General features: G+C 38.3%; 1 protein-coding gene across 1 annotated transcript; it reads right to left on the minus strand.

The window, feature by feature from the left end:
• Positions 1-185: 185 nt before the first annotated feature.
• On the minus strand, positions 186-16437 carry LOC109898590 (GTPase IMAP family member 4). Its single transcript, XM_031834978.1, has 7 exons — positions 16304-16437; positions 15474-15582; positions 14404-14523; positions 11568-11721; positions 8974-9146; positions 8032-8782; positions 186-244 (listed from the first exon to the last, which is right to left on the minus strand). Exons 3-7 carry the CDS (start codon positions 14491-14493, stop codon positions 186-188), a joined length of 1227 nt encoding a protein of 408 aa, XP_031690838.1. The 5' UTR covers positions 14494-14523; positions 15474-15582; positions 16304-16437.
• Between the last annotated feature and the right edge of the window lie 430 nt (positions 16438-16867).

Raw genomic sequence — 16867 nt, forward strand, 5'->3', positions numbered from 1 at the left:
CAATTTTTTTTTTCATTCATTCATTTGGAAAGTGTTCTATAATTTTTCTTTCACTGAAAATGTGGAGTAGGTTCTGTAGATAAGTAGGAAAAATAGAATTTTAAGGCAGCAAAATGCAGACTGTACAAGGGGTGTGTAGAATTTCCCAAGGCACTGTATGTGATCTTACCAGAGATTGTGTAAGGTTATTTCAAATTTACCTTTTCTTTGTTTAAAACACCATCTTCAGGCAAGTTATCTGGAACTGTAAGCAAGAGGGACAGGAAAAAGTAAAGTGTATATTAGACACGTACAGTATGCTTCTACACCTGCATTGCTTGCTGTTTGGGGTTTTAGGCTGGGTTTCTGTACAGCACTTTGAGATATCAGCTGATGTACGAAGGGCTATATAAATAAATTTGATTTGATGAGCAGAAGTGTTTTCCTAATGTCTCAATTAGAGGTCGACCAATTAAATCGGAATGGCTGATTATAATTAGGGCCGATTTCAAGTTTTCATAACAATCGGAAATCTGTATTTTTGGGCTCCGATTTTGCTGCTTAAAAAAAAATATATATATTTTATACCTTTTTTTATTTAACTAGGCAAGTCAGTTAAGAACACATTCTTATTTTCAATGACTGCCTAGGAACGGTGGGTTAACTGCCTTGTTCAGGGGCAGAATGACAGATTTTCACCTTGTCGGCTCAGGGGATCCAATCTTGCAACCTTACAGTTAACCAGTTCAACGCAATAACCACCTGCCTCTCGTTGCACTCCACAAGGAGACTGCCTGTTACGCGAATGCAGTAGAAGCCAAGGTAAGTTGCTAGCTAGCATTAAACTTATCTTAAAAGCAATCAATCAATCATAATCACGTATCACTTATATCACTTATAACTACACATGGTTGATGATATTACTAGTTTATCTAGCGTGTCCTAATCGATGCAACGCTGGGGGATGATTTAATAAAAGCGCATTTGCGAAAAAAGCACAATCGTTGGACGACTGTACCTAACCATAAACACCAATGCCTTTCTTAAAATTAATACACAGAAGTATATATTTTTAAACCTGCATATTTAGCTAAAAGAAGTCCAGGTTAGCAGGCAATATTAACCAGGAGAAATTGTCACTTCTCTTGCGTTCATTGCACGCAAAGTCAGGGTATATGCAACAGTTTGGGCTGCCTGGCTCATTGCGAACTAATTTGCCAGAATTTTACGTAATTATGACATAACATTGAAGGTTGTGCAATGTAACAAGAATATTTAGACTTAGGGATGCCACCAGTTAGATAAAATACAGAACGGTTCCGTAATTCACTGAAATAATAAACGTTTTGTTTTCTAAATGTTAGTTTCCGGATTCGACCATATTAATGACCAAAGGCTCGTATTTCTGTGTGTTATGTTATAATTAAGTCTATGATTTGATAGAGCAGTCTGACTGAGCGATGGTAGGCAGCAGCAGGCTCGTAAGTAATTCATTCAAACAGCACTTTAGTGCATTTTGCCAGCAGCTCTTCGCAAGCACAGCGCTGTTTATGACTTCAAACCTATCAGCCTAATATGGCTGGTGTAACCGATGTGAAATGGCTAGCTAGTTAGCGGGGTGCATGCTAATAGCGTTTCAAACGTCACTCGCTCTGAGACTTGGAGAAGTTATTCCCCTTGCTCTGCAAGGGCCGCGGCTTTTGTGGCGCGATGGGTAACGTTGCTTTGAGTGTGGATGTTGTCGATGTGTTCCTGGTTCGAGCCCAGGTAGGGGCGAGGAGAGGGACGGAAGCTATACTGTTAAACTGGCAATACTATAGTGCCTATAAGAACATCCAATGGTCAAAGGTATATGAAATACAAATGGTATCGAGAGAAATAGTCTTATAAATACTATATTAACGACAACCTAAAACCTCTTACCTTGGAATATTGAAGTCTTATGTTAAAAGGAACCACCAACTTTCATATGTTCTCATGTTCTGAGCAAGGAACTCAAACGTTAGGTTTTTTACATGGCACATATTGCACTTTTACTTCTCCAACACTTTGTTTTTGCATTATTTAAACCAAATTGAACATGTTTCATTATTTATTTGAGGCTAAATATATTTCTATTGACGTATTATATTAAGTTAAAATAAGTGTTCATTGAGAGAATGCCAAGAGTATGCAAAGCTGTCATCAAGGCAAAGGGTGGCTACTTTGAAGAATCTCAAATATAAAATATATTTTGATTTAACACTTTTTTGGTTCCTACATGATTCCATGTGTGTTATTTCATAGTTTTGATATCTTCACAATTATTCTACAATGTAGAAAATAGTAAAAAATAAAGAACCCTTGAATGAGTAGGTGTGTTCAAACGTTTGATTGGTATTGTATATAGAAATGAAACACGAATATATCTTGATTACATAAATATTCAACCCCCTGAGTCGATGCATGTTAGAGTCATTCTGGGTAAGTCTCTAAGAGCTTTACACACCTGGATTGTACAATATTTTCACTTTATTCTTTTTAAAATTCCTCAAGCTCTGTCATGTTGGCTGTTGATCATAGCTAGACAGACATTTTCAAGTCTTACCATAGATTTCAAGCCGATTTAAATCAAATCTGTAACTAGACCACTCTAGAACATACACTGTCTTCTTGGTAAGCAACTCCAGTGTATATTTGGCTTTGTGTTTTAAGGTATTTTCCTGCTGAAAGGAGAATTTGTCTCTGAGTCTGTTGGAAAGCAGACTGAACCAGGTTTTCCTCTAGGATTATGCGTGTGCTTAGCTCAATTCTGTTTCTTTTTATCCTAACACACTCCCTAGTCCTTACCGATGACAAGCATACCCATTACATGATGCAGCCACTACCATGCTCCTAATATGAAGAGTGGTGCTCAGTGACGTGTGGGATTTTCTCCAAACATAATGCTTTGTATTCAGGATATAAAGTTAATTTCTTTGACACATTTTTTGCAGTTTTACTTTAGAGCCTTAATGCAAACAGGATGCATGTTTTGGAATATTTGTATTCTCTACAGGCTTAATTTAGGTTAGTATTGTGGAGTAACTACAATGTTGTTGATCCATCCTCTGTTTTCTTCTATTCCAGCCATTAAACTCATTGGCCTCATGGTGAAATCCCTGAGTGATTTCCTTCCTCTCCGACAACTGGGTGTATTGATACACCATCCAAAGTGTAATTACTAACTTCACCATGCTCAAAGGGATATTCAATGTCTGCTTTGCGAGGCATTGTAAAATCTCCCTGGTCTTTGTGGTTGAATCTGTGCTTGAAATTTACTGCTCGACTGAGGGACCGTACAATTATCTGTATGTGTGCAGTACAGAGATGGGGTAGTCAATAAAACAACATGTTAAACACTAGTATTGCACACAGAGTGAGTCCATGCAAGTTATTATGTAACTTGATAAGCACATTTTTACTCCTGAACTTATTTAGGCTTGCCATAACAAAGGGGTTAAATACTTAGTGACTGAACATTTCCAAAAACATAATTCCACTTTGACATTATGGGGTATTGTGTATAGGCCAGTGACACACAATTTCAATTTAATCCATTTTAAATTCAGGCTGTAACACAAGAAAATATCAAGTGGTGTGAATACTTTCTGAAGGCACTGTAATGCTAGCTGTCAAACTACTCACTTGCGAGTTACAGATTGAAAACATTTTCTGTGATCTCAATCTATCTAGCTACCAATTTTGTGTCTGTTGGGGACGTTTACACCAGGGCAACAAGCCGATAAGGCAGGTACATAAGACAGCTGGAATTCCTGTTTGTCCATTACCAAACTGATGTTCGTATCTGTGCAGATGGCACAGGTGTCAAACTCATTCCATGGAGGGCCGAGTGGCTGAGGGTTTTTGCTCCACCCTTGTACTTGAATGATGGTTGTCTAGGGTTTAATTGAATGGAAAATCCAAAAATCATGCAGACACTAGGCCCTCCATGGAATTAGTTTGACACCCCTGGCAGACTAGTCGATTCCTCCAGATTCGTTTTTTGGTACATATGTATTTTTTATTACATTTCTGATGTCAGAAAAACACTAAGATGTTAAAACTAAAAATTCGTATTGATAGTTTCGGTAAGATCAAATTGATATTTACTGTTTCAAAGGCATCTCTAAATAATGTTAGTTTAACCATCCTTCTTTTTGTTTAAAATGCAATTTGTACTGCTATAGTGTTAAATATTAAAATAAAGTCTTATTCCAAATGAACCAACTCCCCCACCTCTGTGTCATGGTTTAAAAAAAAAAAGTATCCCATGTGGCTGCACTTGTCATCCCTGAACAGTCCCTTATTTCAGCCCCGTTTCAGGTGTCCCAACCTTTCTTTCTACAAAAAAGGTCATTTTGTCTGCAAGAGGCGTGAATTATTTCAGGCTGACCACGATTCCGGATAGTAGCTCAAGGTAGTAGCTTAAGGTCTTATTTGGGATTAGCTGTTTACATGCACCTTTTGATATCCCGCTCACGAGTATCACTGTACCCATGAATAAACAGAATATTCCTCAGTTCATATGGGATAAATGGAATAGTAACTGAACTATGGACACTGACAGTAGGCCTAAAACCTCACATGTTGTATAATATAATATTAACTCCTGCAAAAGTATGCATCTCTTGCAGTAAACTAATACAAAAAAATGTCATTGTCTCGGAACAGGAGTGGAGAAATATTAGTTATTTCTTTCAGCATCTCCTGAGAAAATGCAAATGTGCATGTAATATGTTATCTTTGAAACTGTTATACAAGCAGACAGTATTTCAACCACATAAAATGTGCATACAAGACCAACTGAAGTCTTATCATAAATGGGTTTAATCCTTTTCTCAGCTTAAAACCTGTCAACTGATGACATTTGGACATTTTGCACAGGACCTATCTTTCCACAGTTTTGGAGTTATTGCGTTTTCTTCCCAGTCCCTAAACGAAATGGACAACTTTACCGGTGTTAACTACATACTGTAGATTACAAATGCATTCATTCTATGCTGTAAGACATTATTCCGGTGACCACTACTTTATTTAATCTTCTGGAGCAGCAAGTTATGACAGAAGAGAAGCTGCAACTTGTTGACAAACAACTGGCCTACCAATTTTCTACATTTTTATATGGCCTACCAAATGTCAGAAATTATAATCAGAAACTTGTCTAAATTAGGGGTGAAAATAGCCAGTAGGCAATATGGTCCAGTATGAGAATCAGCCAAATAAATTATTATGAAATGACTGGTGGATCAAACCTACTTTTTGAAATGATTTGTTTGACAATCAGATGAAAACATCACACAACACCCATGATATGGGAAACTGAGTCTGCACAGACCGCAAAAAAATAACAGTAAATGGGATAAGATGTTTACATGGCACAGTACTCTGTCTAAGATTAGCATATCCCAGGCATCTTATCCAGGTTTTTCATAACCGGGATACAAGCTTTTTGGGTTATTGTAAACGGGATATGATGTTTATATGCCTCAACTCAAAAACAGAATACTTGTCACGACTTCCGCCGAAGTTGGCTCCCCTGCCTGTCGTCGTCACCGTCCTACTAGCCGCCACCGATCCCTTTTTCGTTTGTCTTATTAGTTTCACCTGTGTTTCTGTTTGGTTTAATGAGCTTCCCTATTTTTAGTAGGTGGACCAGCCCTTGCTATGTGCGGGATTGTGTTTATGTTACTTGTGTGCGTTTTAGGTAGAAGTGGATTTATTTTCTTAACTTGACACCCTGTGTTTTTTGGGTTGTCACGTTGTTGTCCGCGCCCTGTATTGTTGGGCTTATCATTTTGTGTGCCGAAGTAAAGAGCACTTTTCCCCAGTGGAACTCTCTGCGTCTGATTCCTTCACCCACCTAGTCCCGCGTGACAATACTTAAGTATCCAGAATAATAATGGGATATTGGTGTGCACTAAAAACTGCTATGGTGAAAGCCCTTCTGAAGAAAAGTCATCTAGATTCTTCAGCTTTTAGCCATTTTTGGCCAATCTCCAACGTTCCATTCTTAAACAAAATTCTGGAGAAATTGGTGTTCAAACAGCGAAATTATTTTTTAAGTGACAACAGTATTTAAAAAAAAATAATAATCCAATCTGGTTATCGTGCCCAGCACAGGGACAGCCTTAGTTAAGGTAGTAAATGATTATAGAGCCAACACAGATGCCAAACAGCTCTCTGTCCTTGTACTGTTAGATTTAAGTGCTGCATTCGACACTGTTGACCATGATGTCTTTCTAGACAGACTGGAGAGGTGGGTTGGCCTCTCCGGTTCTAAATCGGTTTTAGACCTATTTAACCGGTCAAGTTTTTTGTGACCCTTGGTGAACATAACTCAGAGAAAATACATATCACATGTGGTGTTCCACAAGTTTAGATTTTGGGTCCGGTACTGTTCAGTTTATATATGTTACCCCTTGGCAGCGTTATCAGAAAGCACAGCATTGATTTTCAATGCTACGCAGACGATACACACATTTACATTTCTGTGTCACCAGAGGATTTTAGATCCACTGAAAAATTATTAGATTGTATTAGTGATTTAAATACTTGGTTGGCTCATAACTTCCTCCAGTTAAAGACCAAGGTATTTATTGTTGGAGCCAAAGCATAGAGAGAGAATCTAGCCGCACATTTGAATTCACAGGCAATAAAGAAAAAACACCAGGTAAAAAACCTTGGTGTTATTTTCAATTATGGACTACATTGAGTCACACATTAGGAATGTGACCAAAATAGCTTTTTACCACCTGAGGAACATTGCCAAGATGAGGCCGTTTCTCTCTGTCTGATACAGAGAGACTCATCCATGCTTTTATTACAAGTAGGCTTGACTTCTGTAATGCTCTCCTGTCTGGTCTACCCAAGAAAGCCATTGGTCAACTACAAAACATACAGAATGCTGCAGCATGGGTACTGACCAAGACCAGACTGAGAGCAGACATTACACCGGTTTAAAGGTCTCTGAACTGTAAAACATACAGAATGCTGCAGCGTGGGTACTGACCAAGACCAGAGAGCACACATTACACCAGTTTAAAGGTCTCTGTACTGGCTGCCAGTGAGTTTTAGAATTCATTTTAAGATTCTTCTCTTGGTTTTTAAATCAATCCACGATTGTTCACCCCAATACATGTCAGACATGCTTTTAAGTTATGTACCCAGTAGGTCCCTCAGGTCCTCTGACACTGTCCTTCTAACTATCCCAAAGACAAGGACCAAGAGGCATGGAGAGGCAGCCTTTAGTTATTATGCCCTCAGCCTCTGGAATAGCCTGTCAGAGAACCTGAGGAGGGCCCAAACATATTTAAAATATCGTTTTAGCTTTGCTTTTCCTTCAGGTACTTTTTAGTAGTTCAGTTTGTGTCATTCTTTTGTTTTTTAAAAATCTTATGTTTGTTGTGTAGTAAATATTTCAGCTTTTATTTTCATAGTTTTTAATTCATTTTTTACCGTAAAGCACATTGCGTTTCGTTCCATTTCTGAAATGTGCCGTTTAAAGCTTGATTTGATTTGCATGTAAATGTGGTCAATGACAAATGTCATCACACTTTTTTGGTGTTTTGTAACAGATGTCTCTTTCCATTCATCAAATGGAGTGAGTGCACAGTGCACTGTTTGGATCTGGAATTATGTTGGAGTGGATGAACATGTGCAGGTAGCCTACTGTTTGAAGTGATTTGTTTGACAATAAGATGAAAACATCATAACTGGATGTGTTCATGCCAAATTAAAAGGTAATAAAAAATGTTTTACCCTTAAATGACATGTACTTACTATTAGGCCAATAAAAAGCAGGCCAATTCAAGCGTGTGCACACATAGGTCTATTGAATTTTTTGTACCCCCCCCCCCCTCGAATGTCACTGTATAATTCGCACTCTGCCTATCTTTATATGAAAGATATAGACCGGAAAACTGTTTTTGGATATCGTCAACAATCGGGGTAAGTGTGTGTGTAGACGGAGCCACATGTCAAGATGGGGAAAATCCTCCTACAGCTGCTGCATCAAATGCATTGAGGACATACCTGATGCAGTTTTCTCCTCGCTTTGTGATCGGTCACCCCAATCTGTTTTCAGTAGCTGTTTCCTGATCTCTTCATCATACATTTCTCCTGTGTAGCAGCATGGATCATTTTCAGACACCATGAGGTCTATCTGTTCAAGTAATGTTGAAATCTCGGCTGGGTCATTCATAGTCTTTTTGCAGGTGAGATACCTATTTCCACACATTTCTATGAGATCCATCAGATCATTGTTGTCCTTTAGATCACCCAACCCAAAGTCTTGGTCATTCTTGTGGGTAAAGACGATTATTGTAAAGGCAAGGGCTCTCTCTCCAAGCATTCTTTCCAGCCACCCCACTCCCATTTTGAATTCATCAATATGCTGACCCAATGGTAGAAGTAAGAGGACAGCATTGATACCCTGCTTATGCACAAGTGGACCTATGTGATTCTCCTGGGTAAGTTCAGAACTCTGCAAGCCCAGCATGTTGATGACAGAGACACAACGACCGAACAAATCATACATCCTGGGTGCTATCTGTGAGAGTTCTGCTGCTGGTAGATCATCTTGACCAAGAAGGAGATTTCCAGATTCAATCTCCATAGAATCAGTGCCACCAATCAATGCAATTGTAAATTTCTTACTGCTTTGTGCAAAATTAGAAGATGTTGTGATTTCTGTCTTTTCTTCATCAGTCTTGGTTGTCTTGTCATCCTGTTGGTCGCTGTGTTGACTCTCACTGTCTGTGATGTCAAGGGCCTCAGGCTCCAACTGTAGAAATAGTTGCAGTGCTTTAACACAAGCTCTAACTACTGAGAGATGTTGGTCCAAATTGCCAAGTACTCTTGAAAGAGGGTTAACCTAACTTGTACAGGAAATGTAATATCACTTATACTGAACATTTCAATGACCCCCTAATTGTTTAACAATAGCATAAACACTGCTGTTGAAATATTGCTTACAGATTTTCTGCTCACTGTGCCAACATTATCCATGTTGATTAAAATGTGGGGGTCAGCAAAGTGATCCAGGTGAACCATGGTATCTTGATCTTGATGAGCCGAAGGAATTGTGCAAGTGGGTATTAAACTTTCATCACAAGGATCCACCAAATCATCACTTTCATTTTCAATGTCTGTTAGGTATAGAAAGAGACAGGAGAGTTGTTTTTTGTTAGGACACTTCAATATGTAATATTCACATGGATTTATTTTAACAAATCTTACACAATGGTAAATCTTAGTGCAACCACGCAGTGCTGTCAAGTTGTGGGTGTGGCAGAAATATTTCAGTTATTTTTACAGCGGGAATAATGGGCGCAATAGCTGGCGGTGGCGCAAAAGGGCAGGGTTTGGATGAATAAATAAGTTGTAGGTGTGACAAGAGCTTGACCCCTCACAGGCCAATTAACATTCTTCATGGCGTTATACTGCATGCGGTTGTCTCAAATTGTGTAGATCTTTACATTATAATCAACTCCAATTCGTCTGGAAGGCACGCAATATTGTGGATTGATACAATTATTAAATAGCATACAGTAACGAATAATAGCAACAATACAGTGCATCCAGTTTTGCTAAATATGTTATTTGCAATCCACATTGTTCTAGTTGGCTTCAACATGTAGGTCAACATGTGTTTACACATCAGTCACACTTCTCCAGAAATAAAAAGGCTCTTATTAATTGCATTTCATGTGCGAGGCACGTTCTCAATAGGCAAGATAATTTTGCCGTTGATTTGTCATTATAGGACTGAATAATTAAAATAAGTTTGAAGGAGCGCGTCTTTGGTAATCAGATGAGACACGCTCTTTGAAAATGGGGATGGATATTTGAACAAGCAAAATGAAGTATGTAGGTGGGTCGTTCCATAAAAAGTGCCATAACGCTTTGACATTTTAGGTAGAAATTGTGCACTAATATTGCATTTTATAAGCCGTTTATATTAAATGAAGTGCCCTTTCATATAGATCACATGGAGAATTCAATAAATCAGATTAAAAAAAATATTAATAAAGATTTGCTAAAGTGCCAAAATTCTGCATTTTACATGTCCCTCCGTGCACCCTCTGACTTCTATGATTTGAATCCACCTAATCCCAACATTTCTCAAAGTTTTCAACATCATTGTAAAGCCCTAGCTATTTGTTGCTTTGACAAAGTCATTTCTGAATATTATTATTTATTTAATGTGATTAGTGATTAATTTACGTCCCTGTTACAGGAACTGAACTCTCATTTTAATATGGTGAAATTGTTCCTTTTTAAATGTACTTTTTTTCAAAAGAAATCTTTGTGTAAAAGCAGGTGAACTGGTCCTACTCCTTTTGGAAATGTTCTGATGTTTTGTGGTCAAACAGAGCATGTCGAGCATAACACGTCAACCCATTGATAGACAGGCTAGAAATGTTTTAACAAAATAATATATATATTAAGCTTGCATTCAATTGCCACTCCCTGTTGCACACAACAAGCTTCCATTCTCCCTGCCACAATGGGATAACCTCTTGAGATGGAAAAACTAGTTTTTTCATTAAGTTGAACATGTTGACCATATTATGACAATGTTAAAACTGAATTGAATTGGTGGAGCGGCCCAGGTACAGTATGTGAATTGTGAATTATACAAAAGCATGCGGGCAAAAACCTAAAATATTTCAAGGCACTCTGATGAGTAGACACGTTTAAAACCTCTTATTGATAGGCTGCTTGGCTAATGAATGGCCAGGATAAAAAATATATATGCACCGACGCAGAACAACCAGACTTTGTTGTAGTAGGATAGCCTATTGATGGCTTGATTTTGAATTAAATGAAACGTAAAACAACCAATTGTACAGGAAAATAACTTAAACTTTTCTAAATACTAGGTTCACCGGCATCATCGCATCTCTCGATCCATGATGGGCAAATGGACACATGTCCATGGAGTTTTTTTTAACGCACATCCAAAATAATAACAGGAACTGGCTAAAAGAATGTCCAATACATAGATAAAAAGGGAATGTTCGCTCACTGTTTTGCTGATCACAAACATGGTTTAATAAAGCTTTGGTGATTAAGATGTACTAAAAAAATAATCTTTAAATGGACATTGCGCCATGGCCGCCTCTGACAAAATCCATGCTGTAATCATCTGCGTTTGAAAAAAGAGCTGATTTTAGTGGTTCTCAAAAGTCCCCACCTGCGCTTCTTGAAATTGGCACTTTGGTGCATGTTTTTAAGGACACACCTCAGATATTGCCACCCCTCCCACCCCAGTGCAAACGAGCTGATGTTCGACAGGTAAATTGCCAGACCTGGTGCAAGAGGTGGAAAATGCCAGAGCGACAGATTTTACAAGCCAAAATGACTAACTAACGTGTGTTTGACAATAACCGTCTTGGCACCAGCTGAAAATAGAGCCAACAGAATCAACTTTACCAATCAATGCAGTTATCAGGTGTATCACAAAAATATAGTGCATAATAACAAGAGCAATTGAGAGAAGTGAGTATCTCTAAATCAAAGTTATACTGTGAGAATTAAATTATGCTTGACTAAAACGCTCTCACCTATCTTACTGCTTTGTGGGAAATTAGAAGAAATTGTTGTGATTTCTGTCTTTTCTTCATCAGTCTTGGTTGTCTTGTCATCCCGTTGGTCGCTGTGTTGACTCTCAATGTCTGTGATGTCAAGGGCCTCAGGCTCCAACTGTAGAAATAGTTGCTGTGGATGTATCATGGGAGTATCAAAATACATATCTGGATTACATCATTTGAGTACAAACATTTATAAGTATTTTGTTAAAGTTACTGTGTAAATTAAAAGGTAGTGGTCAGATTACATTTACTTCAGACCCAAGGTTTGGGAAAAATGGGAACGCCCTTGTCATGCAAATTCTGCATAGGTCTGCAAATATTAATAACATATTGAAAAGATGAGTAAGTTATTTCAGAAGCTAGCAGATTCATTAACTACCAACAACAGCTGCAAATCACAATGAAACTACATCATGTTTTGATGTTCACTTTCCTTGCTTTGTCTAACAGCACTATCATGAATCTAGAAAATAGGTTTTGTGGGTCTGCGTGCAGTATATATTTAGTTTCATAGCACAAACGTTTGCTAGCAAGTTTCTCACACTGTCTTTAGCTGTGGCCTGCCAGGGCAAGTCCAGGAGGGTTGCCTAGCAGTGACCCCACTTCCCAATTTTAGAACACTATCTTCACTGTCCTAGATGGGCATTTAGGTTCTGGTCAAGTCACCAAAGAATAACACGACTTTGGGGCTATTCAACACCCTAAAATTGCCACTTTCTATGCCGAAATTACACAAGAATGTTACAAAACCTCCAGGGTGTCCGTCGTATTGTAGCGGAATTGATGCAGTAACGGTCCCTTTATCAACTTTTGAATTTTTTTATTAGACCACTCGCAGAACGGCTTCCCTCCTTTGTAAAGGACACCAGCAGTATGATCTCTATTATTGAATCTGTTACTTTTGATGTTGAGTCGTTATACACGAATATTCCACACGGGGGCGGTATTGAAGCCATTAAACATTTTCTTCTGCAATGTGACCCTAGTGAACTACCTTCCAGGGCATGCATTATAACGTTTACTGAAATAGTACACACACGTTTAGAAACTATTTCATGTTTCTAAATTATTTCTTTATTCAGACGACGGGTACTGCTATGGGATCCCCTATGGCTCCTAACTATGCTAATTTGTATGTGAAACAGTACTCAATACTCTCAAAAAATATTTATTGCCTAACATTATTATAAGGAAACGGTTCATTTATGGTATTTTTGTTATATGGAGGGGTGATGCAAAACAGCTCCAGGCATTCCATGCTTTTCTTAACTCTTGTTCTGAGCACCTGAGATTTACTATGCAATCTGGCACACGTCAAATCCGTGTCCTTGATCTTCTGATTGTGTGAGGATAATGTTCTATATACTGATATATACAGGAAACCTACTGATCGTAACAGTTTGTTGAGGGCTGATAGCGGTCACCAGCGTCCCTTGAAAAACAGTTTTCCCTACAGCCAATTCTGTCGAATCAAAATAATTTGCCAAAAACAATCAGATTTCGAAAGAAATATGTCTGAGATGCAAAGAAAATTCAAGGACAGCGGGTACAAAAATGGTCAGATTAAAATAAAAAATAAAGCATTCTTACTACCTGCTATTCAAAGCGCTCCGAACAAATTAAGTGGAATGGTTCGCAAACATTGGCACATTCTAAAATAGGTCATGTGTTTTCGGACATATTCTCGCGGGGCAGAAATCTCAGAGCACAATTATTAAACTCTGATTTACCACCCCAAAACAACGCCTCTACCGGATGGAAACTACAAGTGTAATGGCTGCGCTCAATGCAATGGCACTTACAAACGTAGCTCCTTCAAACACCCCCAAACAGGGAAACAAATCCACAATTAAAGGTATTATCACGTGCTCCAATGATGCAGTTGTTTATTTTATGAATTGTAATTGTGGTAAAACGAAGTGCGAATTAAAAGTCTGAATCTCGGAGTATCATAAAAAAAACAGTTGCGGCCCACTTTTTGGAATCGAACCACTCGATTTCGTCCCTACGTTATATCGGCACCGAACACGTCACCATCCCTAGGAGAAGAGGTGACCTCGACAATTTATTGTTTTAACAAGATTTAAAGACGCTTGCCCCCTTCGGTCTCAACCTAGACTTTGATCTGAACCCATTCTTATGATTATTGTGATTTTGCTATTCATTGTAAATATTTGTAGGCCTATGTAGCCAAATTGTATCTTTGATCGTATCCTATCCATTTCTGTTTTTGTATATGTTCTATTTATATCTGTAAATTATATCAAGCCACACACAGCCATGATTACAGACACATGTGTGTGTCCCTTTACACTATATAAACTAGTGACCCGCAGTGTTTGTCATTATACCCTGATTAAGACAGCTTGTCTGTCGAGCTGTTGGTTATTAAATTATTGCATTTTAGCGCCTAGTGTGCGCTCTCCTTTTCCTTTTCAAGTGTTCTACTCCGCTTGCCAGCACCTCGCCTAATAAACAAGTGTGCGTTTCTTTCGCCTCCAGATGTGCCTAGCAACACGTACCTCGGAGGGAGGCAACGGGTGTTCGAGCAGTAAGGGCTAACAAAGCTGTCTGTAGACGAAATTCGGCAAATGATGTCGTGGGGAGGTGCATCTGCGACAGCCGAAAGTCGGACACTAGTGGTTTTCCAACAGCAAGGCTCAGATCAACAAGGTCTGACCATAAGAATGCAGTAGAATGCTTGTCTCTTTGTCTCTGTTTTAATGAGAATTTTCCTGATTTATTTGAGAGTCAATTCCTGACACTCTCTGTCTTGCTGTTCCTAACACGATGTTCCTCAGTTACTCACATGTTCTTCTCCTTCATATGTACACTCAGACGACGGATCCAGTGCGTCCTCAGTCTCTGTCTCCATTTCCTTATTTTCTCCAGTCTCCATTATTAGCTGCTACTAGTCACTGCAACAAAACTTCAGAAAAATCAATCAGTTGTATATTATTATATTCACTTCAGTTACCTTACATCAAAACAAAACCTTTGTTAGTATAATGAGTGTGTGTGTGTGTGTGTCTCTTCGCAGTCTGCGTTGTTCGTTGAGATGATGTTTATTCTGTTTTGTTTTTTACTGATTTTATTGAGTTACCGGAGTTACTATAGAGTATCAGTGTCTGTGTTGAGTGTCCTTCCCTATAAGTGTGCTGAAAGTCAGTTGTTAAATTATTCACAGAGAAACAGCATTGTATCTTGTCAAACACAATCTTTTCTATAAGTTTGCTAGGAACTGGCAGCAAGCTGATTGGGCGGCTGTTAGAGCCAGCAAAGGGAACTTTAACATTTTTGGGTAGCGGAATTACTTTAGCTTCCCTCCAGGTCTGTGGACAAACCATTTTCAAGATGCATCACAAACTACCATTGGGTTTTGTAATTGGTTTGCTTGAACAATGAAATTAGCTCCATAATAGATAACATGATTTGGTTTAAATAGAACAATTATGTGAATCTTTAGTGTCAATTTTGAGCTTGACTGTGTCATTTGGTATGACATATTTACAAACACACAAATAAACATAAAAATATATATATACATATAAAGGAAAGGATTTGTTTTTTTTAAGTCAGTCTTTCGCCGCATCTATGTAAATTCATCTTTACATTAGAATGTTTGGTTTTTATACTACTTACACTGTATTATACTACGGACACTGTATTATACTACGGACACTGTATTATACTACTGACACTGTATTATACTACTGACACTGTATTATACTACTGACACTGTATTATACTACTGACACTGTATTATACTACTTACACTGTATTATACTACTTACACTGTATTATACTACTTACACTGTATTATACTACAGTTACCATGAGGTGCAACATAAACAAACATAAATTATAAAGGTTACTTACAGTTTGCAAAGTGATATCCATTTGTTGTCTGTTCATAATGTAGACTGAAGTGAACCTTTTGTCCACAGGGTATTTATAAGGCCTTCAGTATCTTTCAAAACATCATTTCCTGGAAATCACATGACAATGTGTAAATGAAACTGAAGACATTTGAGATGGCAAAGAAGTTTGGTTAGCAATCAGTACACTGTAACTAATACTGTTTATCGCAAGGCAAACATAAAATAAGACATTCATAAAATTATATATTTTACTTGAATGTAAATTAAAAATGAAGTGCAAAGTCTCCAAAATCCTTTATTGGAGTGGTGGAGAAACAACATGAATTGTGTAATGCAGTATAAATTTGACCTAATTTAAAAGTTATATAGACCTTTGAGAATGCATACCCCCACCCTGTCACATGATGAAGACAGAGTTTTTTTCTCAGTGACCAGCCTTTATAAAGCAAGTTTACAAGGATAGTGAGTTTCGTTTACTCTGAGAAACTGCAAAGAGTTGTGTAAGTGTGGCTGTGGTGGTGTCACGCCCGGCCCAAGAGAGGCGTTTTATTCTCTATTTTGATTAGGCCAGGGTGTGACTAGGGTGGGCATTCTATGTCCTTTTTTCTATGTTTTGTATTTCTATGTCTTGGCCTGGTATGGTTCTCAATCAGGGACAGCTGTCTATCGTTGTCTCTGATTGAGAACCATACTTAGGTACCCTTTTCCCCCACCTGTTTTGTGGGAAGGTAAAGTTGTAGTTGTTCAGGGCACATAGCGTCACGGTTGGTTTGTTTTGTTCTTCATTTGTCTGTGTCATTTTTAAATAAAGTTCAAATGTACGCTTACCATGCTGCACCTTGGTCCAGTCCTTCAGCCAGCGGTGACAGGTGGGTAGATGTAAAGGTGCATTTGTGTTTATATGTGTCTGTGAATGCTTTTGTGAAATGTCATCCTACTTGCACCAAAACCTCGGTGTGTGTGTATGCAGGAAGTAGTTGACAGAGAGAGGAAGAGATGCAGCGTCTCTGCTCTGAATTAAAATCAGCTCCGTCCAGTCCGATACAACAGGTGCCATGGAGTCCTCATTCTTAGTCATTGGGATCTCAGAAAGTAGAATTCGCGTGTTTAGCTTCTACATCTGAATGAAGGGACAATATAGTATTGCCTTTGTATGTCTAATGTTGTTTTTAGGACAAATTATGTTGATCTAGTAGATCTGTTCCCAAGTAATCCCTTGAATAAGTAGAGACGTGATAGTGTCTCAATGTATGAACTTATTATGTTATTTCCAAATACAATATCTGTCTGGTCTTACTTGTGGTCAATGTGCAGTGTACAAATTATTATCATTATGTTCCAGCCCCCTATTCACTCAGAAATAAATCGTCCCACGGCTGAATCAAGTTACCT

The sequence above is a fragment of the Oncorhynchus kisutch genome, linkage group LG10 (genome assembly GCF_002021735.2).
Source record: "Oncorhynchus kisutch isolate 150728-3 linkage group LG10, Okis_V2, whole genome shotgun sequence".
Classification (NCBI taxonomy): domain Eukaryota; kingdom Metazoa; phylum Chordata; class Actinopteri; order Salmoniformes; family Salmonidae; genus Oncorhynchus; species Oncorhynchus kisutch.

Bases quoted from the DNA above. Each gene is read 5' to 3' on its own strand.
- LOC109898590 (XM_031834978.1), bottom strand. From the start codon at position 14,493: ATGGAGACTGGAGAAAATAAGGAAATGGAGACAGAGACTGAGGACGCA. The intron at 11,722-14,403 runs GTGAGTAACTGA...ATACATCCACAG, and splicing joins CATATGAAGGAGAAGAACAT to CAACTATTTCTACAGTTGGA. The intron at 245-8,031 runs GTATGTCCTCAA...TCTTGCTTACAG, and splicing joins CGAGGAGAAAACTGCATCAG to TTCCAGATAACTTGCCTGAA.